The sequence below is a fragment of the Crinia signifera genome, chromosome 6 (genome assembly GCF_055691185.1).
Source record: "Crinia signifera chromosome 6, ASM5569118v1, whole genome shotgun sequence".
Classification (NCBI taxonomy): Eukaryota; Metazoa; Chordata; class Amphibia; order Anura; family Myobatrachidae; genus Crinia; species Crinia signifera.
In genome coordinates, this window is record NC_139222.1 from 276,826,864 (window position 1) to 276,853,190 (window position 26,327).

Genomic DNA, 26,327 nt, shown 5'->3' on the forward strand with positions numbered 1-26,327 from the left:
TTGTACCATTGTGTATTCAGGTATTTTTAATGTGAGTAAAGCATTTGATATATTTCCAATCATCTGGTATTATTCATTTATAGCGCTGCTCGACTCGTCTTATGCTTGTCCCCTTCTGGTACTGTATATTCCTGTCCCTGGGATGACCTGCACCTTCACCTGGCTGAGGCTTCCATCTCATCTATTACATCTATGCAACGGGGTTTCTTTCTCATTGTTGTCATTTTAGGGAGGAATGATTGTACCAGTTTTTAACCTGACCCCCACTTTCATCTCCCATGAGTCTGTGCTAATTGCTGCAAAGCCTTGTCAAAAAGCGTAACCACACACCGGCCAGTCATGCTTAATGTCAAAACCTTTGTTATTTAAACCCATTTATATTAGCACGGGCTCACATAACACCATGTACAATTCCATGTTCAAAATTATATACCCTTTCTAATAACGGTTTAGTCCCTATCTGCTTCTACCTCCAATCATTGTCCTCACAGCTCCCTCTCTCCATAGCCAGAAAGATTGAACAGATTGTTTTGCTTTCACTTTCTGTTAAGGAGTAATTTGGTCTGTCGAGTGGCCTCTAGTGGTCACCAGCGGTACTTCACCTTAGAGGTGAGAAGTAGTTAGCTATATATAAAACGGACCGACACTCCCACATCAATTTTCAGCAGCCCTGTGTGCCTCCAATCAATATCAGAATATCAGATTCACACTGCACCACACACTAGTGACTTTTATACATGTTACACCACACAGTAGTGCACCTTGTACACATTATTTCACAACAGTAATGCCCCTTACACATTATACCAAAAATTAGTAATGCCTCTATACACATAATACCACACAGTTACATGCCACAAATTATTACAACCCGGCTCTGCTGGCCATGCCCATACAGCGGAAACATAGTTAAATATCGAGGTGCGCAGTGTGATCAGATTTCTGCATCTAAAGGGCACATCAGCAGCTGGAAGTCATTGCCCTCTTTTTGGGTTGAACGATGATCACGTCATGTTTTAGAAACAGGCTTCAGGTTTAGATTTAGTGGATGTGCTTGGCGGTCTAGGTCGCTGCTCGTCATGAACGTCTGTCCTGTTATCAAAGGCAGCGCACCAAACCCGTTTCCGTGACATGCCGCTATTACCATACATAATTCAGCATGGATCGCTAATGAGCGAGTTTGCAAATCGAGCAATTATAAAATGCGCATATGCCAAGGCAAATAGCGAAAGAAAATGTGTATGGATCGTAAATTGCAATCCCCTCGCAGTTTCAATGACAGGAAGCGGCGCTTGGGGGTGGTAACCGCCCATATTCTGGGAGTGTCAGAAAAAAAAGCAGGCGTGCCCAAGCGTGTATGTTTTGATAACTCCCCCCCCCCCAGCACATTACACATTATGCCACACAAACAGTAATGCCCATTACACATTATGTCACACACTGTAATTCCTATTACATATTATGCCACACACAGTTATGCTGCTTACACCATTGTATTTGCCACACACAAAAATGCCCCTTACAAATGATGCCCCCACAGTAAGGCATCCACCCCATACATTACAGAAATTGTTTTACCTACATGCTCCTTGCCAGGGATTTCTTACTCATTGTCAGTGGTTTTATGCTTGCTGCCAGGGGGAGTTACATACTTATTGCCAGGTGGTGTTACATGCTCGTTACCAGGGGGGTTACATGCTTGTTGCTAGAGGGAGTTACATGCTTGTTGCAAGTGGAGAGTTACATGCTGTTTGCCAGGGCGTAGTTATATGCTCGTTGCCAGGGAGGAGTTACATGCTTGTTGCCAGGTGGGAGGGTACATGTTTATTGCCAAGGGGACTTATATGCTTATTGCCAGGGGGTTACATGCTTGTTGCCCAGGAGGTTCCATTTTAACAGCACACCAGCGCTCCCGGAATCCGCACTTCTGGTAGCGCTAGGCGCACTGCACTTGTCTCCTCCAAGGCTCTGCCCGCAGTGGATGCTTTTGGAGGGGCCGCTTGGGTGCCACCTCGCCTCCCCGGCTCCTGGAGATTGAGCCCCACCGAACCCTCCCTACGCCTCTGACCCCTTGTAGAGTAGAAAGTGCTACATGTATATTTTGTACAAATATAAAACCAAATATTTTATTGAAAGAAGTCTTTAAATTATCCAGTAAGAGCCTAAAATGTGCAGTTTACTCTCAGCGTTATGTACATCTAATACTCAGACGTTATCACATTATTATTATTATTACAGCCACTGGTAGGAATTTCCTATTTTCTATAAGGTGCCATCATTCCATTCAGTCCTATTCAGTTCTGTCCTTTTTCATCATTTTGTTTTTTTTCCCATGGGCTCCTCCATCCGTCACTGTCCGTGCAAACATATAAACGCCTCTCATTGCGACGATGAAGACGATGAATGCGATGATGAGGCCGAAGATTCCTGAGGACATCGCAGTTCCTGAGCAGAGGAAAAGAAATGTAATATTAATGACAGAGTGTCTTGGTGCTGTATAATGGTCTCCTAGTCCAATTTGGTGACTCCGGCACGGCGTGCACCGTGTACAGGGCCTAATTCAGAGGTGCACGAGACGGAATAACACTGATCGCAGCTGGCATCTCAATAGGCTTGGAATCATTTGTGACATTAGCATATATACACAGTACCGGTTGCGGTATATATATATATGCGCAGTGCTGGTTGCAGTAGAATCGGTTGTGGTATTAGCATATATATACACATTGCCGTTTGCGGTATATATATATGCGCAGTGCTGGTTGCAGTAGAATCGGTTGCGGCATTAGCATATACATGCAGTGCTGGTTGCAGTAGAATCGGTTGTGGTATTAGCATATATACGCAGTGCCAGTTGCAGTATTAGCATATACACGCAGTGCTGGTTGCGGTACAATCGGTTTTGGTATTAGCATACAGTATATAAGCAGTGCCAGTTGCAGTATTAGCATATACACGCAGTGCTGGTTGCAGTAGAATCGGTTGTGGTATTAGCATATATATACGCAGTGCCAGTTGCAGTATTAGCATATACACGCAGTGCTGGTTGCGGTACAATCGGTTTTGGTATTAGCATTTATATATAAATATATATATATATCTAGGAGATCTAGGAGATCCTGTGATTCACAGTTTATTTCACATTGAGAGGATGTATAATTTTTAATTGTGGACAGAGGAATGCCACATCCAGCACTGCTATTTCACCTGTGATTGAACTTTTCTGCTACTATGTTTAAGACCATTTACTTAATAGGTGGATCTTAACAACTGTTTGTAGTCACTGCTGTTGGCCACTAACTTATTGCTAGAGGATATACCTCCATTCAGACATATTGTCATTGGATTGATTAATTGCCCCATATAAAGTCCTAAGGGACAAAAAGTGTCGGGCTGCGGATTTGTACTAAATGTGGCATTTTTAACAACTCGAAACTGTGGATGAAATCCTACATGCTGGAAAAACTTTCATTAAATGTAAACTGGTTTTTAACAAATTATTACTGATTTATTGTATGCACATAGCCACTAAGTGGTGTTTTTAGTATAGCGCACCTCTATTCCTTTCTTCCATTCTTTTTCCCCTTGTGCCTTTATTAACAGCAAGGTACTATAACACTTTCTTAACTATAATGCTTTCTTAAGCGCACTATTAGGGTCACTATATCCTCTCTCTCTCTCTCTCTCTCTATATATATATATACGCAGTGCCGGTTGCAGTATTAGCATATACACACAGTGCTGGTTGCGGTAGAATCGGTTTTAGTGTTAGCATATACACGCAGTGCTGGTTGCGGCAGAATCGATTTTTGTGTTAGCATATACACGCAGTGCTGGTTGCGGTAGAATCGGTTTTAGTGTTAGCATATACACGCAGTGCTGGTTGCGGCAGAATCGGTTTTTGTGTTAGCATATACACGCAGTGCTGGTTGCGGTAGAATCGACTGCAGTATTAGCCTATATACGCAGTGCCGGTTGCGGTATTAGTAAGTAAGTTTTATTTATATAGCGCACGTTCTCCAACAGGACTCAAGGCGCTTTACAGACATTAAAAATAATCCACATACTGTAATACAAAGGGTTGTCAAAACGAGCAACAATGGCAGTACAGATATACATCTACACGGTGGAGGGTGATATGACAACAAGTTGTCAAAATAGAGGCGCTAAACAATGAGTTGCTGTGCCAAGCTGCAGTGTACTGAAAAGGGTTGTCACACCCGTGCAAGGAAGATCCTTTTTTTGCAGATATACATCACACTTACAGATTAGCATATATACGCAGTGCCGGTTGCGGTATTAGCATATATACGCAGTGCCAGTTGCGGTAGAACCGGTTGCGGGATTGGCATATCTACACAGTGCTGGTTGTGATAGAAATCGATTGCAGTATTAGCATATATACGCAGTGCCGGTTGCGGTAGAATCGGTTGCTGTGTTTGCAGAAGTATGAGGTGCCGGTTGCGGTAGAATCGGTTGCAGGATAAGTATATATGCGTTGCCTGTTGTGGTACAATCGGTTGCAGCATAAGCATATATATGCAGAGCCGGTTGCGGCATTAGCATACATACACAGTGCTGGTTGCGGTAGAATCGGTTGCGGCATTAGCATGCATATGTCGTGCCGGTTGCGGTAGAATCGGTTGCGGGATTGGCATAAATACACAGTGCCGGTTGCGGTAGAACCGGTTGCGGGATTGGCATATCTACACAGTGCTGGTTGTGATAGAAATCGATTGCAGTATTAGCATATATACGCAGTGCCGGTTGCGGTAGAATCGGTTGCTGTGTTTGCAGAAGTATGAGGTGCCGGTTGCGGTAGAATCGGTTGCAGGATAAGCATATATGCGTTGCCTGTTGTGGTACAATCGGTTGCAGCATAAGCATATATATGCAGGGCCGGTTGCGGCATTAGCATACATACGCAGTGCTGGTTGCGGTAGAATCGGTTGCGGCATTAGCATATATACACATGGTTGCAGGGTTGAATGTTAAAGGTGGCAGAACCTTAACATTTTTCTTTCTTAATTGTGTGTTTTCTGTCACTTGGCCAAGTCTGCCGTAACGTTCCTCTCTTCCCCAATAATGTAACACCTATCCCTTACCACTTGGCTTTATCTCTTAGCTGCTCCAAGCATCAAGCCAGCTTACATTTCTCTCTCCCATAATCCCACAGATACCTTTCCAAATGTCTCTTACAACATATACGTGGACCTGTATATCTACCTTGTGGGAGAACATTATAGTGGATCTCGATTGGCTCCTCGAGGGCCACATGTGACACAGCACAGGTGTAGGTGTCCGACGGTGCTCCAGGTGGTGGCATGGGAACCTGAAGGTGGCTGGTCAAATTGTAGGTCCCATCCTTGTTTCTGCGATGACTGGACGTCACGGGGGACACGTGGGTCACCGGTGCCCCATTCAGTGACCAGGCCACCTCCACATCCAGCGGATAGTATCGGTTAGTGCAGCAAGTCAGGGTGGGGTTTGGTTCTGTGCTCAGGAAAACTGTCACCTGAGGGGGTTCTGAGGACAAGAGAGACATCGGTCAGAATGGTGGGCCAGGCCCCGGACTTTTCGACCTAAGTGGCGCTTAATCATAGTATACTTTGGGGCAGATATATTAAGCCTGGTGAAGTGATAAAGCAGAAGGCGATAACGCACCAGCCACTCGGCTGCCAACTGTCATTTTGAAACCCAGTTGTAACTTGACAGGTGCTGATTGGCTGCTGCATTATCACCTTCCACTTTATCACTTCACTTCATACATCTTCCCCTCTGTTACATGAAAGCTGCAACTGATATATAATAAAGTATAAATGTACTGCTAAGCTAAATAGTATAACAATGTAACTGGGTTAAACATAAAAACTAAAGTGCTCTTAATGTGAACCAGTTTTACTCCACTTGGATGAAGATTTCCTGACCCCGCAGTGTGACTTTCCCGGCCATTATCAGTCAACGGTTACCTGGATGGCCGATGTTCATGCAGAGTGATCCAATGCTGCGTCTTCTATTTATGCTCCACAGAGGCTGCATCACCACCGCTATGGGCCCTGTAGCAGCTGCATCACCACTGCTATGGGCCCTGCAGCAGCTGCATCACCACCGCTATGGGCCCTGTAGCAGCTGCATCACCACTGCTATGGGCCCTGCAGCAGCTGCATCACCACCGCTATGGGCCCTGCAGCAGCTGCATCAGCACCACTATGGGCTCTGTAGCAGCTGCATCACCACCTCTATGGGCCCAGCAGCAGCTGCATCACCACCACTATCGGCCCTGTAACAGCTGCCTCACCACCTCTATGGGCCCTGTAGCAGCTGCCTCACCACCTCTATGGGCCCAGCAGCAGCTGCATCACCGCCGCTATGGGCCCTGTAACAGCTGCATCACCGCCGCTATGGGCCCTGTAACAGCTGCATCACCACCACTATGGGCCCTGTAGCAGCTGCCTCACCACCTCTATGGGCCCAGCAGCAGCTGCCTCACCACCTCTATGGGCCCAGCAGCAGCTGCATCACCACCGCTATGGGCCCTGTAGCAGCTGCATCACCACCGCTATGGGCCCTGCAGCAGCTGCATCACCACCGCTATGGGCCCTGCAGCAGCTGCATCAGCACCACTATGGGCTCTGTAGCAGCTGCATCACCACCTCTATGGGCCCTGTAGCAGCTGCATCACCACCGCTATGGGCCCTGTAGCAGCTGCATCACCACCGCTATGGGCCCTGTAGCAGCTGCATCACCACCGCTATGGGCCCTGTAGCAGCTGCATCACCACTTCTATGGGCCCTGCAGCAGCTGCATCACCACCGCTATGGGCCCTGCAGCAGCTGCATCAGCACCACTATGGGCTCTGTAGCAGCTGCATCACCACCGCTATGGGCCCTGTAGCAGCTGCATCACCACTGCTATGGGCCCTGCAGCAGCTGCATCAGCACCACTATGGGCTCTGTAGCAGCTGCATCACCACCTCTATGGGCCCAGCAGCTGCTGCCTCACCACCACTATGGGCTCTGTAGCAGCTGCATCACCACCTCTATGGGCCCTGTAGCAGCTGCATCACCACCGCTATGGGCCCTGTAGCAGCTGCATCACCACCGCTTTGGGCCCTGTAGCAGCTGCATCACCACCTCTATGAGCCCAGCAGCAGCTGCATCACCACCACCAAGCCATTTCCTCCAGAGGGGGTGGGCACTTGGGCAATGCAGCTGAACGCCCAGCGTTTCATGGGCATTCCCATAAAAATACAGGGTGTTCCCCTGGGAAAGCAGGTGGGCTGATGTCTGGGGCAGGCGGCTGATGTCACATGACATTGGTGCCGCCTCCTCTTCGGCGGACACCGACGGAAATAAGAGTCAGTTTAGAGTGAGTTTTATTTCCGAAGGGGAGAGAAATCATTCATTCAATGGGCGGCACCCACAAATTATTTCTCTCCCCTTCGGCCGCATTAGAGGGGTGTGTTAGGCCCCAAGTTCTAGACTAAACTCTCCTAAGTCTCTCCTGGGATCTGTCTGAATCCTTCATTCTGACTCCCTCACGCTGTATAATTTGTACCAGGCAAAACTAAAAAGTTATCTTTCTGAATTTGGTTTCTCCTAGGGGTCCATTTAACGACCCCACAACCTTCATGCATCAATGCTCCCAAAGCCTCCCCCTGTAGATGACTAGATTACCTCTGATCTGCAGTTGGAGAATTTGCTGCAGCTGGTGCGTTCCGGATGTCACCCCACAAATGTACGTCCCCTCGTCATGGGCGCGTAGCTGCCTTATGATCAGGTGCAGATCTTTCTTCCTGTCAGTGCTCTCTTGTTTCATGGTGATATGAGAATGCTCCTCAGGGTTCAGTCTGTGCCCTTTGCCATCCTTCTGCATGTGCCACTCCACATTCACTCCTTCCGTGTCCCCCCAGACCTCACAATTCAACGTCACTTCTTCAGAGATGGAAGCCTTTTGTGAAGGTGGATAGGATGATACCAGGAAGCCAACTGAAGAAAGAAAAGTTGTAAGATGAAGACAATAGAGGAGGAGAGCGTAAGATGTTACTAGTAGGAGAAAGAACCCAAAAAGTAAATGGTGGATGAAGTAAATGATATAAGATGAAGGAAGACCACAGAAGAGATATGTGGTGAAGAGTGGATGAGGCAAGTCATGGGGGTGAAAATAACGAAGAACATGGAAGAGGTGAGTGATATATGATGAATGAAGAGCACAGACGGGAGGGGGGCAAAAGGTGAGTTATATGTGATGAATGAAGACCAGAGAAGTGAAGGGTGGTAGAGATGAGTGATATATATGATAAATAAAGACAACATGAGTGAAGGGTTTATGGATGTGAGGGATATATGATGAATGAAGACCACACAAGTGGAGGTTAGAGAAGGGGAGTGTTATAGGATAAATGAAGACCACAGAAGTGAAGGATGGAAATGGTGAGTAATACTGTATAGGATGGTTAAAGACCATATGAGATAAGGGTGGAAGAAGTGAGTGGTATATGATGAATAAAGACCACAGAAGAGAAGGGTGGAAGAGGTGAGTATTATATGATGAATGAAGACCACATGAGAGAAGGGTGGAAGAGGTGAGTGATATATGATGAATGAAGACCACATGAGATAAGGGTGGAAGAAGTGAGTGGTATATGATGAATGAAGACCACATGAGAGAAGGGCTGAGTGAAGACCACAGAATGAAGGCCACATTTGAGAAGGGCTGAGTGAAGACCACAGAAGAGAAGGGTGGAAGAGGTGAGTATTATATGATGAATGAAGACCACATGAGAGAAGGGCTGAGTGATATATGATGAATGAAGAACATAGAGGAGAAGGGTGGAAGAGGTGAGTGATATATGATGAATGAAGACCACACGAGAGAAGGGCTGAGTGATATATGATGAATGAAGAACATAGAGGAGAAGGGTGGAAGAGGTGAGTGATATATGATGAATGAAGAACATAGAGGAGAAGGGTGGAAGAGGTGAGTGATATATGATGAATGAAGACCACATGAGAGAAGGGCTGAGTGATATATGATGAATGAAGAACATAGAGGAGAAGGGTGGAATAAGTGAGTGGTATATGATGAATGAAGACCACATGAGAGAAGGGCTGAGTGAAGACTACAGAAGAGAAGGGTGGAAGAGGTGAGTATTATATGATGAATGAAGAGCACAGATCGGAGGGGGGAAAAGGTGAGTGATATGTGATGAATGAAGACCAGAGAAGTGAAGGGTGGTAGAGATGAGTGATATATATGATAAATAAAGACAACATGAGTGAAGGGTTTGTGGATGTGAGGGATATATAATGAATGAAGACCACACAAGTGGAGGTTAGAGAAGGGGAGTGTTATAGGATGAATGAAGACCACAGAAGTGAAGGATGGAAAAGGTGAGTAATACTGTATAGGATGGTTAAAGACCACATGAGATAAGGGTGGAAGAAGTGAGTGGTATATGATGAATGAAGACCACAGAAGAGAAGGGTGGAAGAGGTGAGTATTATATGATGAATGAAGACCACATGAGAGAAGGGTGGAAGAGGTGAGTATTATATGATGAATGAAGACCACATGAGAGAAGGGCTGAGTGATAGATGATGAATGAAGAACATAGAGGAGAAGGGTGGAAGAGGTGAGTGATATAAGATGAATGAAGAACATAGAGGAGAAGGGTGGAAGAGTTGAGTGATATGATGAATGAAGACCACATGAGAGAAGGGCTGAGTGAAGACCACATGAGAGAAGGGCTGAGTGAAGACCACAGAAGAGAAGGGTGGAAGAGGTGAGTATTATATGATGAATGAAGACCACATGAGAGAAGGGCTGAGTGATATATGATGAATGAAGAACATAGAGGAGAAGGGTGGAAGAGGTGAGTGGTATATGATGAATGAAGACCACAGAAGAGAAGGGCTGAGTGATATATGATGAATGAAGACCACAGAAGAAAAGGGCTGAGTGATATATAATTAATGAAGAACATAGATACGGGTGGAAGAGGTGAGTGATATATGATGATGATATATGCATTGCTGGGTCCCCCAGCCTATATCCTGTTGGGGCGCAGAGAGCACGGCCATGTTCTTTCATTTTTAAGCATAGTAGTAAGAGGACAGTGGTGAAAATGCACCTGTAATAGTGCTCGCTAATGTCTGCCCACACTGATCATGTCAGAGCCTCACCTGTCATTGGTATAATACTGTTGTCACTCAGAGGTTCCTCTGATACGTCATTGGCTCCTGCTGCTACTCTTGCCACTATGGCAATGCTTATTTCCGGCAGACGAATGTGCGCGGCATAGAACGTGGAGTAGAGCGGGGAGATTTCACAGACGGCCTCCTCTCCCTCGCATTCCACATGCAGCAAGCGTTCCGCAAATGGAAGAGGAGCAAGGTTGACTGGGGGGGGGGACAAAAGAGAGAAGAAGTTAGATGGACAGACTCTCTTCAAACCTGCAGAGTTTTATCCCTCGTTACTAATCTTCAATGGTGCTCCAGCCAATCAGCTCCTGTCAGGTGTTTGAAAATTACAGTTAGGAACTGATAGATTAAATATGCCGGTACTTGTGTAGTTTCACGGCGCCACGGTGCTACTTCCGGGTTCTACGCTCGCCACAAACTATGTTAAAAAAAGTAACTAAACTCCATGCCAACATGGATAGTTCATACCCCCACTATCCATGTTGGCATGGAGTTGATTTTAAATAGCGTGGCGAGCCACTGAGCCTGCAGCATGGGCGAGTGAAGCGAGCCCCGCAAGGGGACTCAGACGCACGGCGCCATACTGGCGCCGTGAAACTACACAAGTACCAATATGCCTCTTGGGACATGGCTGCGTCCACCTTAGGTGACAGGGTAACTGACCTGTGGCCTCAAAAATCGTCATCTCTGGGTCCTCAGGAAGCTGAACATCTGGTAAAGGCTCCGCCTGCTCCTCTGCAGTCACCGTCATGTTGCGCAGGATTAGGGTCACTTTTTGCCGCGTAAAACCAAGTCCGCCGTAACCTGACTGCAGCAGCACATATTCACAGGGGAGGATGACATCCACGGAGCGCAGTGCGGGGGGAACGGCTGCAGCCTGGACCAAGGGACCTGCAATTGTAAGACCGTTATTATTGTGAGGATTGCCCCTCACCCTGCCAGTCAGCACTATTTCTATTGTATCTGTGTCCTTCCTCTGTCCCTCCTCTGCCAACCATGTTATTACAAGACATCAGGGCCCTAGATGCTGGCACTGCCACTTTGCTGGGCTGCAGTGATCTCTCAAGTCTGTTCTACTATAGGGGGCAAATGTATTAAGACCTGGAGAGAGACAAAGTACCAACCAGCTCCTAACTGTCATTTGTCAAACCCAGTTTTTAACATGGCAGATTGGTTGGTACTTTGGGCCTTATTCAGACCTGCTTGCTGGGCTGCGAATCTTCGGAGCCCAGCAATCAGGTAAATTGCGCACCCCCAAACCCCCCCCCCCCCCCCCCCGCCCCTGTGCACAGCTGCAAATATGTTCACAGCAGTGCACACTGGGAAACCCATTTGCAATCAGTCGCCATCAAATGATTTCCTCCTGTTCGCGGCGCCAAGTAATTGTAGACGTCCTCGGAGCTGCGATGACTGTGGGGAGAAGGAAGCCGGTCCCAACAGCCGGACAAAGCCTGCTTTTTCCGGGTCACTCGCAGAAAACGCAGGCATGCTGCCCCCAAACGCCCGGCGCCTGTCACTCAACTTGGGAATGGCCAGCAATGGCTATCCATCGCTGGCTTTGTTCGTATGTATGGTTTGTGCATGAGTACTGCGGACCGGATGCATGCGTGGTTGTCCGGTAATCGTCAGGGCTGTGAATTCTCAGCTCTCTGATCAGGGCTGAATCAGTCCCTTTATCTCTCTCCAGGATTTGGTACATCTACCCCTGAATATTTTTCACTACAGCTCAACAAAGTTTGTCACTATCTAATTCTCCAATATAAATATATATATTTGAAAATAAAACTGCAGGAACCCCCAAACCACACCGCTAGACCCAAACTGATATGTCTAAGTCATAATCTGAGATATTTAGGAACATAGATGCCCAGAAAAATAAGCCATGGAAGCCGTATCAACCAATCAAATGCTGCCTTGCAAATTTTAAATCAGCAATAGAAAACCTCCCAGACTTTGGTTATTATAGGTGACCAATTCCCCGCGCATCCCACCTCTCTTATACCTCGTTCTGGCTGTTAGATCTACAGTGTCTACATAGACAGTCTACCCCAAAAGGTCGGCATGTAATAGATCTACAGGGTCAAAATGTCGACATGAAAAAGATAGACACAGGACAAAGTCAATATGAGTTTTTCATGATTTTTTTCCCTTAATAGTGTGAGAGGATATGCGTCACACTATTTGGGGGTCCATGTCAACAGGAGTCGACATTGACAACATATTTTTTTTAAACTCATGTCGACCTTTGCATGTGTCGTCCTCACCCCACAGCTGTCTCTCACTGTTCAGCGTCAGGAGGAGTCCCAGCAGGAAGTATCCATTCTCCGTCATATTAATTAATCTTCAGTGCCAGGCATCCAGTACACGTACGGTGTATACAGGGTTACTACCAGCGTCACAACAATATCCACAGTTAGCGTGACACAATAACTACGTACAGCACTAGTGTTTATACACACTGCACACACAACACAAAGCAACTAAATAAAATACCACACACACACAAGGTACACAATGCATGCCATTATTAATAGACCCACAGCAGGGATCACAAACAGCAGGCACAAAACAATATCACCACTCCACACTGCTCACACACATACACACAGACGCAGGCTACTGTACTTACTACTTTCTCACAGTACACAAGTGTGCAGGGAAACTGACAACCGCACAACACACCGTCAATCACATACACACAGAAGGCTACAGGATATAAAATGGCAAATTCAGTTTTCACTTTCACTTCACACACAGGTCACATGACGCAGCCTACTGACTCAGAGACAATTATTAAGGGGGGGTTAACTACATGCTCTCTGGCCATGAAGGGGTGGCCCACCTCTGCAGAATTTAGGTCGACATGAGTTATTGACGGTTTTTTTTTTAAGCTGAGACAGGCGGTATTTCTTGCCCTATCTTGCACGACTAGGGCATGGTGGGAGAATAAAATAATGTGCCAAGCACAGCTAGGCACCGTGCCCGAAGCATGGCAAGCGCAGCCAGCCATGCAAGGGGACGCGGTACACTTTGACGGAGTCCATGTCGACATTCAGGAAAAAGAACTCATGTCAACCTTTTTGACTGTCGACCTTCCCATTGTTGACAGAATGCGTGTGTCTACCTTACAACCCTGTCGACCTTCGCCACGTGGACCTATTTCATGAGTCGACATAAGCCATGTCGTACTTTAGTGGTTGACGCAATGCATGTCGACCTAATATGGGTCAACGCTATGACCCTACCTGCTCTTAAAGGGCCTGCTGCAGGGAGGTCTGCAGTGGGAGATACAGCACTCTCCGCTGTAGGAATGTCCTTCTACCATCGATGGTTAGGGAGCATCGATGGTTTGTCACTGCTGGTTTGTCCCTCATTTCAGGGAGTTCATCGCTGGTTTATTTTATTTTTTTTATGGCACAGGGGACAACCCCCTGGCACACTATTAACTCGCCCTCTCTTCCCCGATTGGCAGTATGTGTGATGGTCTTGCACCATCAATTGTTTCCTATTGACGGTTTATTGCCATGGATGTAAATCACCAATGGCACCATCGATGCTGACCTCGGATATTACACTATCCGATAGTAATCTCTATTCTGCAGAAAGTGAGTTGAGGATAGTGACTAAATGACAGATATTTTTGGAAATGATTGCCCCCCTCCCCCGAGGTGGGAATAACATGCAGATCTTATACTACTCAATGTTAGGGATGACCATCGCTGCCATTGCCATCGATGGTTGCCATTGATGGCAATTCTGCAACTGGCCATCGATAGTGCTAAACTATGCAATGGATGACCATCGATATTTTTACATATCGATGGTCATCCATTGTGTTCGATTGATTGGCCTGTTTGCCAATCAAAACACGGGGGCTGGGCTTTGCGGGTGTCCGGTGCGGAGCTATGCTCCGTGTCCCGGCACTTTGAAAAAAAACCACAGCAAAACATTGTTTTGCTGTTCCATCGATGGAGGGTAACTATCTGGTTCTCCCGCATCGATGGCAAAAGTATTCAACATCGGTCATGAACCATCGATGATTTTGAATCATCGATGGTCATCCCTACTACTCATTTAGGCAGGGGGACCAATGTAGTACTGCAAATGGAAAATCAGGAGCCAAGATAGTCGGCTCCTGATTGGCCGCTAGGCGGCCAATGGAATCATTCTGAGGAGAGGCGCCGAGTATGAAATATCTCAGCATCTCTCCTCAGTGCGATGCGGACAGTGCGGGGACCGGCGACAGCTTGAAGATTACCTGGACTACGTCGGACCAAGACAAGACATCTTCAGCACAGGACCAGGTGAGTAGGATTTCCTTCCACAGCTCCAACATGGATTTCTTCGGACCCGGACACCGCCATGGACCTGGAGGACGACACGGACCGCCGCCATGGACCTGGAGGACGACACAGGACACCGGACACCATTACAGAGGGCTACCTACGGGATCAAGATAGGTAAGTATCAGTATGTGTGTTATGTATGTATTAAACTTTTATTTTCATTGTGTCAGTGTGTGTTTATTGTACTATTTTTATTACTGTGGAACTACAAGTGCCAGCGGGCCCTTTAATGCCCCGCAGGCTGGGACTTGTGGTTCTCCAAGTCCCAGCTTGCGGGGGAGGCTTGCTGGGACTCATAGATCCACAGTTTTAAACAATAGGTTTTCATCTATTCTTTTACACAAAATCAGCTCATGGCCACCGCACAGGGCCACCGGGGACAGCACCAGGCTTCAGCCTGGTCAGGTAAGTCCTGGAGGGGGGGGACCCCTTTATTGGGGGGGGGTCCCCACTCCCCCAGGGCCCCTGGCCAGGCTGACTGGTCGGTAGGGTTAATGTTTTGGCCGCGGGACCTTATATAATAAGTGTCCCCCGGCTGTGACATTACCCTGCTGGCTGGTTTGGCCTGGGGCTAGTTCTTAAAATACGGGGGACCCCTACTCATTTTGTCCCCCGGATTTTGGGAATCAGCCACGGACCTGGAGCCTGGGGTTGGTTGTTAAAAATCGGGGAACCCCTATGTGGCAGTCCACCCCTGGTGTACTCTTGTGCCCCCAAAGAGATTTTAATTGCAGCCAATGCTGCTCAGAGGAAAACCTCCTTTGCTTGTGGAAGCTGCAGGTCTGTGAGGGGTTAACAGACTCAGCTAGTGTCCCAGCTCCCCTGGACATGGGACAGGAAGCTGGGAGGTCAGAGGTGATCCCAGCAGCAGTGTGAAAGAGAGAGAGAAAGTGTGCAGAGGGGAGAATAGCTTGTATCCTGAGCCAGGAAGCATGCAGACAGAGATGCTTTGCAGAGAGAAGCACACACCTGAGACCAGGCACTGGGAGCAAGGACCCAGCAGTGAATGACAGCCAGCACTGCTGACCAGAAGAAGGGGTGAGCAGCATGTGAAGGGAGATAGAGCCCTGTAGGAGTGACTGCAGAGACCTACAGCACGGAACTAGGCAGAGAGGGACATTGCAGCCCATCTGGGAGTCACCCAGAGGACCACACAGCACCCAAGACAGGCAGTGGCCAGCCAGGAGTCGTGACCAGCAGGAGCTGGCAACTGCAGCTGAGTCTCCAGGTATTGTGTGCTCCCCACTGCTGGCCTGCAAGCTAGGAAAAAAAAAACAGTTTGTATCCCTATTGCACACTGAATGAGAAATATACATATAATAATCATCAGATAATACAGAGATCTTGGTTGCATATATCTGCAGATATAGGGTTAAGCCCCCAGGCCGTACGTCAAGGCGTCTCTGTCACTGGGGGTCCCTAACACTGGGTATGGGTCTGGGGTGTGGGCCCCCAACATGCCGACACAGGCTGACTACTCCAGGGCAGCACACAAATGAAAGTTAGTAGGTGTTAAATAAGAAGCACATAAGTGCTATGTAGGGAGGTGAAGGTGTGATTAAAATAATACATACAATAGGGAAAAAACATAAATGTTAATAAAGTGTTAGGGTGTGCTACCCTGGAGCAGACCAGCCATACCAACAAAGGGGGAATCACACTCCCAAACCCATCCCATGCACAATAACAAATTTATGGGCCTAATAGCCCAGTGTAAGGCCACATGATAATGGCTTACAACATCTGAGAGCCAGCTTACCTGGAGATACCCCTGGCTTCTCCAATGGCACTCAGGTGTCAGCAATCCCTCCTATTGCTGACCCATCTATGCCTCTCAACTGCACAACACTTTTATTGGTAAGCTGCTCAATCAGAGGTCTGTCATTCAGGTGCCAACAGGGAGGGGTAAATCTGGTTAGGAAAAAAAAACAGTTTGTATCCCTATTGCACACTGAATGAGAAATATACATATAATAATCATCAGATAATACAGAGATCTTGGTTGCATATATCTGCAGATATAGGGTTAAGCCCCCAGGCCGTACGTCAAGGCGTCTCTGTCACTGGGGGTCCCTAACACTGGGTATGGGTCTGGGGTGTGGGCCCCCAACATGCCGAATTATCTGATGATTATTATATGTATATTTCTCATTCAGTGTGCAATAGGGATACAAACTGTTTTTTTTTCCTAACCAGATTTACCCCTCCCTGTTGGCACCTGAATGACAGACCTCTGATTGAGCAGCTTACCAATAAAAGTGTTGTGCAGTTGAGAGGCATAGATGGGTCAGCAATAGGAGGGATTGCTGACACCTGAGTGCCATTGGAGAAGCCAGGGGTATCTCCAGGTAAGCTGGCTCTCAGATGTTGTAAGCCATTATCATGTGGCCTTACACTGGGCTATTAGGCCCATAAATTTGTTATTGTGCATGGGATGGGTTTGGGAGTGTGATTCCCCCTTTGTTGGTATGGCTGGTCTGCTCCAGGGTAGCACACCCTAACACTTTATTAACATTTATGTTTTTTCCCTATTGTATGTATTATTTTAATCACACCTTCACCTCCCTACATAGCACTTATGTGCTTCTTATTTAACACCTACTAACTTTCATTTGTGTGCTGCCCTGGAGTAGTCAGCCTGTGTCGGCATGTTGGGGGCCCACACCCCAGACCCATACCCAGTGTTAGGGACCCCCAGTGACAGAGACGCCTTGACGTACGGCCTGGGGGCTTAACCCTATATCTGCAGATATATGCAACCAAGATCTCTGTATTATCTGATGATTATTATATGTATATTTCTCATTCAGTGTGCAATAGGGATACAAACTGTTTTTTTTTCCTAACCAGATTTACCCCTCCCTGTTGGCACCTGAATGACAGACCTCTGATTGAGCAGCTTACCAATAAAAGTGTTGGCCTGCAAGCTATATGATCATATGCAGGGGACAACTGTTATTGGGGTGCTGATCACCCTGTGACATTAGCAGCCAAGAGACACCTGCAACGCCCCTCTGGCTGCATGCCAGATTTGCCACCCCCGCCAAGCCTATATCTACAGCCTGTGTTGTATGTCTAGCAGGGAGTTGCCCTAGGTAACGGGGACTCGCCTGTACCCCGTTATAGGGGACCATTAATATTTTCTGGCCTTTATATAGTAGTGTGCACACTAAGGTAGGGATTACCGTTTACTTGTGAGGATTACCGTCGTGGGACCGTTATTTGAATGTAATAACTGTGTGGTTTGCACCAGGGACTACCGTGCAGCATATAGGGTGCATAGCGCCACCTGGCGCACTTATTGTGTTGAAGTGTCATATGTGTAGCAAGTGCCGTAGTGACGTAGTAATTTGTGATTTGAATGTTTTGCTCTTTTTGTATTGGTATTGATGATCTACTGCTTTAAGTACTACATAGTATTAAGTGACTGTTTTGCATATAGCCGTGAATGTCTTGCAGCAGCCGGTTTTCATATATTTTCTAAATAAATATTTGTTGCTGCTAACCGTAGTAGCCTTGTCTTTTGTGGGTTCTCCTTGGGTTGTGCCGTTTCCCTGCCACAGGTTCTCCGGAAGAAGCCGTGAGGAATCCAGAAGCTGCCGCCGTCATCAGCCCCAGGTTCAGGTATCATCTTGCACTACACCGTTACAGGGGCACTGTCACACCTATTTGTCGGGTTCCCTGATTTTTAATTACCGGCCCCGGCTCTTTCAGCCTGGTGCTGGTTACAGCTGTGGGGGGGTCAGGCTTGCAGGCCCTTGGCAGACTCTTAAGGTGCACCTCGTATATGATTTCTATAAACCCTTGGGTACGCCTCCCAACTGGTGATCTGTGCAGCTAAACAATTTATTTATCTATTTATTAACAGTTTCTTATATAGCGCAGCATATTCTGTTGCGCTTTACAATAGGAGACAATAAGACAACAAACTGCGTATTTACAGACAGTCAAAAGGTATGAGGGCCCTGCTCACAAGCTTACAATCTATAGGGAAATAGGTATTGATACAGAAGGATTTTATATACTATCTTATTTATTAAATTGATTCCACCAGAAAGCAAAGGTTCCTGGTGTGCTGTATGATACGGTGACCCAGCAGTTTGGCCAGGGGCCAGGATTCTGGAAAAAGTGAAAAAGAAAGAGTGGATATGTGTGGACTGTGCAGTGCGGATGTGATTGGATAGGAATGGCATATGAAGGTTAAGGGCCTTATTCTGGTTCACTCTCAGAGGCAAATTCCTTCTCAAATGGACAAAACCATGTGCACTGCAGGTGGGGCAGATGTTACATGTGCAGATAGAATTAGATTCTGGTGGAGTTTTTCTTCAAAGTGAGATCTATATTGCAGTGTAGAAATAAAGCAGTCAGTATTTTCCTGCACAGAAACAAAATAACTCACCCAAATCTAATTCTATCTGCACATGTTACATCTGCCCCACCTGCAGTGCACATGGGCCCTTATTCTGATCGGTGCGGCCGGATCCGATTATGCGGCCAGGACCGTGCGTGCGAAACCCCGCCTTCCATACGGATCGCCAACTCCGTCCGTACGCGGTAAGAAGCTGTCCGAACGGACCGCACGTGTATTTTTCACGGAATACGCCTCCTCCATCTCAGGGAACCTCCCCCATCATTCGATGGTCGCAGACCATCGAATGCAGGACCGAGTGGTCCACCAGCTCCCGCAACCTCAGACCACACGGACATTTTTCCGTGCAAAAGCAGGGATCTGGGCGGGCAGCTGACATCCGTCGATGTCATATGTCCGCCCCCTACACGTGCGTCACGGCCGCATTACCATACGTACGCCCAGCGTTTGCATGGGAACGCCCATGAAACGCGGGGTGTATGCATATGGTAATGAGCCCAAATAGCCCTTCACGCCCCTCTCCACCCCCTGTTCGGAGTGTTCACATTTCATGCGGGATTTGGCCGTACGCCCCGCTCGCACATGCGCAGAGACGCCTCTGCACATGCGCAGACACAAAACATCGGCGACACGAACACACGCGGATATTAGCGCACCGATCAGAATAAGGGCCATGGTTTTGTCCATCTGAGAAGGAATTTGCCTCTGAGAGTGAACCAGAATAAGGCCCTGTGTGACTGGTTCTGGAATTTGATAAGCTTGCCTGAAGAGGTGAGTTTTCAGGGAACGCTTTGGAGACTGGAGTAGAGTCTTATTGTGTGTGGGAGAGCATTCCACAGAGTGGGTGCAGGTAGGTGAGCTTGGGGACTGGCCAGCTGCTCAGGGGCCTTCCACCCGTGGGCCCATCCCTTCCACAGCAATGTTCATCAACCTTTTTTTGCGTCTACAATTTGCATATCAACTTTTTGACCCTGTCAGCCTAAATCCACGTACATAATTTAACTGTTGTCATTTTGACCATGTTGGCCATCTGCTGTGGACCGAATGACTGTCTAGATCAGTGATGGCTAACATTGACACTCCAGCTGTTGTTGAACTACACATCCCAGCATGCCCTACATCAGTTTTAGCATGGCCAAATAGTAAAACTGATGCAGGGCATGCTGGGATGTGTAGTTCAACAACAGCTGGAGTGTCAAGGTTAGCCATCACTGGTCTAGATATTAGATACTGTTGATTTTTTCAATCCACACCCCTCTGTCTCCACTTCCCATCTCTAATGCCCGGTACACACCCGGAAGATGGTGCTCGTGAGCGGGTCGTCACAGAAACGTACGACCCGCTCACGAGCTGACGGCGCTGCCGACACGCCGCGAAAATGCCTCTGATGTTATCGAGATCCGATCACGACCCCCACCCACTGCAATGGTTGGTTCTGAGATCCTACCTGCAGCAGGTAGGATCTCAGGAAAGACCGACCCGCGGGGCCGCGCATCGGATCGGGATCGCATCAAAAGGACAGCGAAATGGCCCAAAACATGGCCAATTTACATACAATCGGTCGAGATTGTATCTAAATTGTCGGTACTCTTTACCTAGCACGGCGCCCATCGTGGGGATCGCGGGCATCGCGGTCAGTACATTAACGGCCGCGACGCGATGCCCGCGATCCCCACGATTTCCCATAGGGTTCAATGTTAAATTTAGTGCTGGCCGCGATTTTACATTCAATGCTTCAATGGCCACGATTTGGCCATAGGAATTAATGTTAAATGAGCCACAGAGCCCAAATAGGCACAATTAACACTTAAATGTCCCCCCAAATTTGTAACGCCACCCCACGATCCATGCCAACCCGAAGCGTGGCGAGCGCAGCGAGCCCGCGAGGGGCCGCGGTACGCGTCCTCCGACCTTTTCATACCCCCACTATCCACGTCGGCGTGGAGTTGAGAATAGAATAGTGTGGCGAGCGCAGCAAGCCACCGAGCCCGAAGCGTGGCGAGCGCAGCGAGCCCCGCGAGGGGACGCGGATACCTGTGAAGCCCGCGTAGGGCCACGTTTACCTGTGAAGGTATCCGCGGCCCCTCGCGGGGCTCGCTGCGCTCGCCACGCTTCGGGCTCAGTGGCTCGCTGCGCTCGCCACACTATTCTATTCTCAACTCCACGCCGACGTGGATAGTGGGGGTATGAAAAGGTCGGAGGACGCGTACCGCCGCCCCTCGCGGGCTCGCTGCGCTCGCCACGCTTCGGGTTGGCGTGGATCGTAGGGTGGCGTTACAAATTTGGGGGGACATTTAAGTGTTAATTGTGCCTATTTGGGCTCTGTGGCCCATTTAACATTGATTCCTATGGCCAAATCGCGGCCATTGAAGCATTGAATCTAAAATCGCGGGAAGCACTAAATTTAACATTGAACCCTATGGGAAATCGTGGGGATCGCGGGCATCGCGTCGCGGCCGTTAATGTACTGACCGCGATGCCCGCGATCCCCACGATTTCTTTACCCACGACGCCCGCGATGGAGATCGTGGGCGCCGTGCTAGGTAAAGAGTACCAAATTGTCTCATTTTGGGCCATATCGTCCTGGTGTGTGCCCCACATAACATCTCTGTACCCTTCCTCCTATATCTATCTTTCTCTATCTCTTGCTCTCTCATCTCTGTCCCCCTCCTCTCACCTCTTCTATCATCTTTGTAACCCTTATCTCTTCTCTCTCATCCCATCTCTCTATGCTGCCCCCCAATCCCATCTCCATACCTATATCATCACTGCTCCTCCCATTTCTATCTCATCTATGTACCCCTCCCCATATATCTTTATCATCTCTGTACCCCTCATCCCTTCTTGCTCTTATCATCCCCATCTCTGTCCACCCAATCCCAACTCCATCTCTCTAATCTCTGTCCTCCTTCTCCCATCTCTCTCTCTCTCTCATACTGCTCCCTTCTCCCATTTCTCTCTCATCTCTGTCCCCCTCCTCCCATCTCTACCTAACATCGCTATCCCCTTATCCCTCTATTATCTCTGTACCCCTCCTCCCTCCTTTTTTCTCATCTTCCTCCCATTTATGTATCTCCCCCCCCCTACTCCCCCCTCTCTCTCTCTCTCTGTATCATCTCTGTTCGATCTCATCTCTGTCCCCCTACTCCCAGCTCTTTCTATCTTCTATGTACCCCTCCTCCCTTCTCTCTATCTCATCCTCCTTCCATCTCTCTATACTCTCTTTCCCTCATCCTATCTCTCGTTAATCTCTGTCCCCCTCCTCTATCATTTTCTCTATCTCATCTAGATAATGGGTGTGGTACAGTACATTTTGAGGTATGGAGAGGTGGTGGGCATCTACGTAGAGATGAGAGTCAGGCCATGTTTTGAAGGAAGGGGGGTAGAATCTAGGACAGTGGTAGCCAACTCCAGTCCCCGAGAGCTACCAACAGTTCACATTTTCCAGACAACCTAGCTGCTGCACAGGTGCACTCATTACTCACTGACACATTTTAAAAGATCCCCAGGTGGAGCTAATTACTTCATTTGTGATTCTGTGAGGAAACCTGGAAAACATGCACTGTTGGTAGCTCTCGAGGACTGGAGTTGGCTACCCCAGATCTAGGATAAAACAACGATTGCAGACTTGAGGAACACAAGAGAGAGAGAGGGTGCTTAAGGAGATGTAACGGTCTGCCTATCCTGACCGCACATTGCTGAGCTGAGTATTTGGGAAGCAGCCACAAATCTAAGGGGAGATTTCCAAATGATCAAGCGGCATGGTAGAGGACAGGCAGGGAGAGGGCATCAGTGCAGGTGACATCGTAAGTTGAGGGGTCTGAAAAGCTGACAGATGGAAGAGGTGTAGGGCATAGTTGCCTACCCTCCTGCATTCTGCAGGAGACTCCCTAAAATAAGAGCAATCTCCCCCTCTCCCTCATTAGTCTAGTCTGTTACATCATAGTTACCTCCCCTCCTGCATTCTGCAGGACACTCCCTGACATAGCAGCAATCTCCCTCTCTCCCTCATTAGTCTAGCAGTCTCCCTCATGTCCCCTAGCCCACATTACATTGTTACATCATAGTTACCTCCCCTCCTGCATTCTGCAGGACACTCTCTGACATAGCAGCAATCTCCCTCTCTCCCTCATTAGTCTAGCAATCTCCCTCATGTCACCTTGCCCACATTACACTGTTACATCATAGTTACCTCCCCTCCTGCATTCTGCAGGAGACTCCCTGACATAGCAGCAATCTCCCTCTCTCCCTCATTAGTCTAACAATCTACCTCATGTCACCTAGCCCACATTACACTGTTACATCATAGTTACCTCCCCTCCTGCATTCTGCAGGACACTCCCTGACATAGCAGCAATCTCCCTCTCTCCCTCATTAGTCTAGCAATCTCCCTCATGTCACCTTGCCCACATTACACTGTTACATCATAGTTACCTCCCCTCCTGCATTCTGCAGGACACTCCCTGACATAGCAGCAATCTCCCTCTCTCCCTCATTAGTCTAGCAATCTCCCTCATGTCACCTTGCCCACATTACACTGTTACATCATAGTTACCTCCCCTCCTGCATTCTGCAGGAGACTCCCTGACATAGCCGCAATCTCCATCTCTCCCTCATTAGTCTAGCAATCTCCCTCATGTCACCTAGCCCACATTACACTGTTACATCATAGTTACCTCCCCTCCTGCATTCTGCAGGAGACTCCCTGACATAGCAGCAATCTCCCTCTCTCCCTTATTAGTCTAACAATCTACCTCATGTCACCTAGCCCACATTACACTGTTACATCATAGTTACCTACCCTCCTGCATTCTGCAGGACACTCCCTGACATAGCAGCAATCTCCCTCTCTCCCTCATTAGTCTAGCAATCTCCCTCATGTCACCTTGCCCACATTACACTTTTACATCATAGTTACCTCCCCTCCTGCATTCTGCAGGACACTCCCTGACATAGCAGCAATCTCCCTCTCTCCCTCATTAGTCTAGCAATCTCCCTCATGTCACCTTGCCCACATTACACTGTTACATCATAGTTACCTCCCCTCCTGCATTCTGCAGGAGACTCCCTGACATAGCCGCAATCTCCATCTCTCCCTCATTAGTCTAGAAATCTCCCTCATGTCACCTAGCCCACATTACACTGTTACATCATAGTTACCTCCCCTCCTGCATTCTGCAGGAGACTCCCTGACATAGCAGCAATCTCCCTCTCTCCCTCAGTAGTCTAGCAATCTCCCTCATGTCACCTAGCCCACAATACACTGTTACGTTTTTGGGCAAAATGGAATGAGAGACAGATACATTTACATTGAATCATCAGCACCATGTCCCAGCACATTAGTAAGTATAGTATCTCTTACTAACTGCTTTGGGGCTCATCTACATTTGGATATAAATCATTTTATTTTATTTTATTTATTTATTAACAGTTTCTTATATAGCGCACACATATTCCGCAGCGCTGTACAGAGTATAGTTGAACATTCACATCAGTCCCTGCCCCAGTGGAGCTTACAATCTCTATTCCCTACCACATATACACGCACACAGACATTCTAGGGTTAATTTGGTTGGGAGCCAATTAGCTTACAAGTATATTTTTGGATTGTGGGAGAAAACTGGAGCACCCGAAGGAAACCCACGCAAGCACGGGAAGAATATACAAACTCTGGACATTTAGAGCCATGGTGGGAATCGAACCCATGACCTCAGCGCTGTAAGGCAGTAATGCTAACCATTACACTGTTGGTGCTGCCCCAGTAGATTCCTCTCAGATGTAGCAGTACACACCCACGCTTCTAGGTGCCACATTCGCAATCTCTTCCACAATGTCCATATATGGAACTAGACAAGCCCATTGGGAGGAGAATGATATGCCCACTCAATGGGGCGTTGTGCAAAATTCTACTACCAACTATAATCTCCCTGAAACTAGTTTTCAAAAGTGGGCAAGTATGGTGTAGGGGGAAAAGGGAAGGGGGATTAAGAACGAACCTCGGGGTAGTGTAACATGAAGGTTGGGACGTAGACGCAAATGTGGAGATAGCAAGAAGTATGAGGTGAAATATGAAAATGGTGGGTCATGGAGGCCAATAAAGTAAAGGGCTTGTAGAAAGAAGGGGAGGAATCAAATAACCAATTACCCAGTCCATACTGTGCTACTCTGAGTCAACCCTATACCACACCCCTTCAGCCATCTACATACTGTACAGCCTGGGAGGAGCTGTGCACAGCAGCTCCCCCTAGTGTCAGTCGGCTGCCAGCTCAATATCTGTGTAAGAAGAGAAGGCAGCTTCCGTGCCTCAGCTCCTCCGTTTGCTAAGGAAATGTACAACTGCGGGGATGAATCGGCGGACAGCAGAAGACAATGGAGAAGCACCCCCTGAAGACCAAAAACCCGGCGGCAGCTGACTCCATTGCCTCCTGCAGTTCTGCCACTGCTCTGAGTTCTAATTAATAGCACATAATGATTTTCCCACAGTCACGGCCATTGACAGCAGATGATGGAAAATCAGCAATACAGTACTATTACAGGTAAGACGAATACATGTAACACAGTTGTCTACCTTCCTGCATTCTGCTGGCTCTCCCAACTGCCCCCCACCCGGGGGACACTGTGACCATGGAAGGGACAGCGGGACAGTCTGTAATTAGAGGGACTGTACCTTTGTAATTTGGACAGTTGGGCAGGCTTGCCTACCTTCCAGGAATGTCCGGGAGTCTCCCAAATATAATTTCCCCCTCCCGGTTCCCCAGGAAGGTGGGCAAGTCTCCCGCTTGCCCACGAGTGATTTGCACCCGCTCCTTGTGGCCCACGAATCACAGAGTTTTATGGCAGACCAAGTGATGTCAGCCTTGCCCCCGCCCCCCCTGACGTGTTGTCTCTCAAAGTAGGCAAGTATGCAGGTGGGAGATATGCTGTCATTCAGTATTTTCATGTTTTTGTTTGTTTGTTTTTTTGATCATTTATGTATTGTTAGGCGCTGCTGAACCCTTGTTGCGCCATATAAATAAACAATAAAAATAATAATCACATATGAAGATGTATATAGGTGCTGGCAGTGTATCTGGGATCGGCGGCGCTGTATCTATCACAGCTGCATTAGTGAACCGCAAACTATGACATTGTGTCCACTAAATCAGGCTCTTTATGATCAACTACAGAATTGGCATCTGAAATAACTTCTCACTGACAACCAGCAGGTGGCACCAAACTCATGTCTATAGAAATAGAAAGTTCAGCATGCACCAACATGACCACTGTCTAGTCCCGTCCTGTAGCAGGGTGTGTACAGGAAACGTGCTGCAAATATGCAGTCTTTCTACAACCCGTTCCTATTATTACATTATAAGACAATATCCAATTAAATAATGCATTCAGGTAATAGGATAATATATTTTTCTTTAA

At 47.8% G+C, this 26,327-nt stretch overlaps 1 protein-coding gene across 2 annotated transcripts; it reads right to left on the reverse strand.

Moving 5' to 3' along the window:
- Positions 1-2,112: 2,112 nt before the first annotated feature.
- TAPBPL (TAP binding protein like) lies at positions 2,113-12,934 on the reverse strand. Of its 2 annotated transcripts, none has more exons than XM_083149696.1 (6): positions 12,485-12,934; positions 10,866-11,093; positions 10,185-10,400; positions 7,677-7,988; positions 5,227-5,526; positions 2,113-2,445 (listed from the first exon to the last, which is right to left on the reverse strand). In XM_083149696.1, exons 1-6 carry the CDS (start codon positions 12,531-12,533, stop codon positions 2,291-2,293), a joined length of 1,260 nt encoding a protein of 419 aa, XP_083005822.1. In that variant the 5' UTR covers positions 12,534-12,934; the 3' UTR covers positions 2,113-2,290. The 2 variants fall into 2 exon arrangements, with proteins under 2 accessions (XP_083005822.1, XP_083005821.1); XM_083149695.1 differs by having other exon boundaries at positions 12,467-12,932.
- Positions 12,935-26,327: the final 13,393 nt, after the last annotated feature.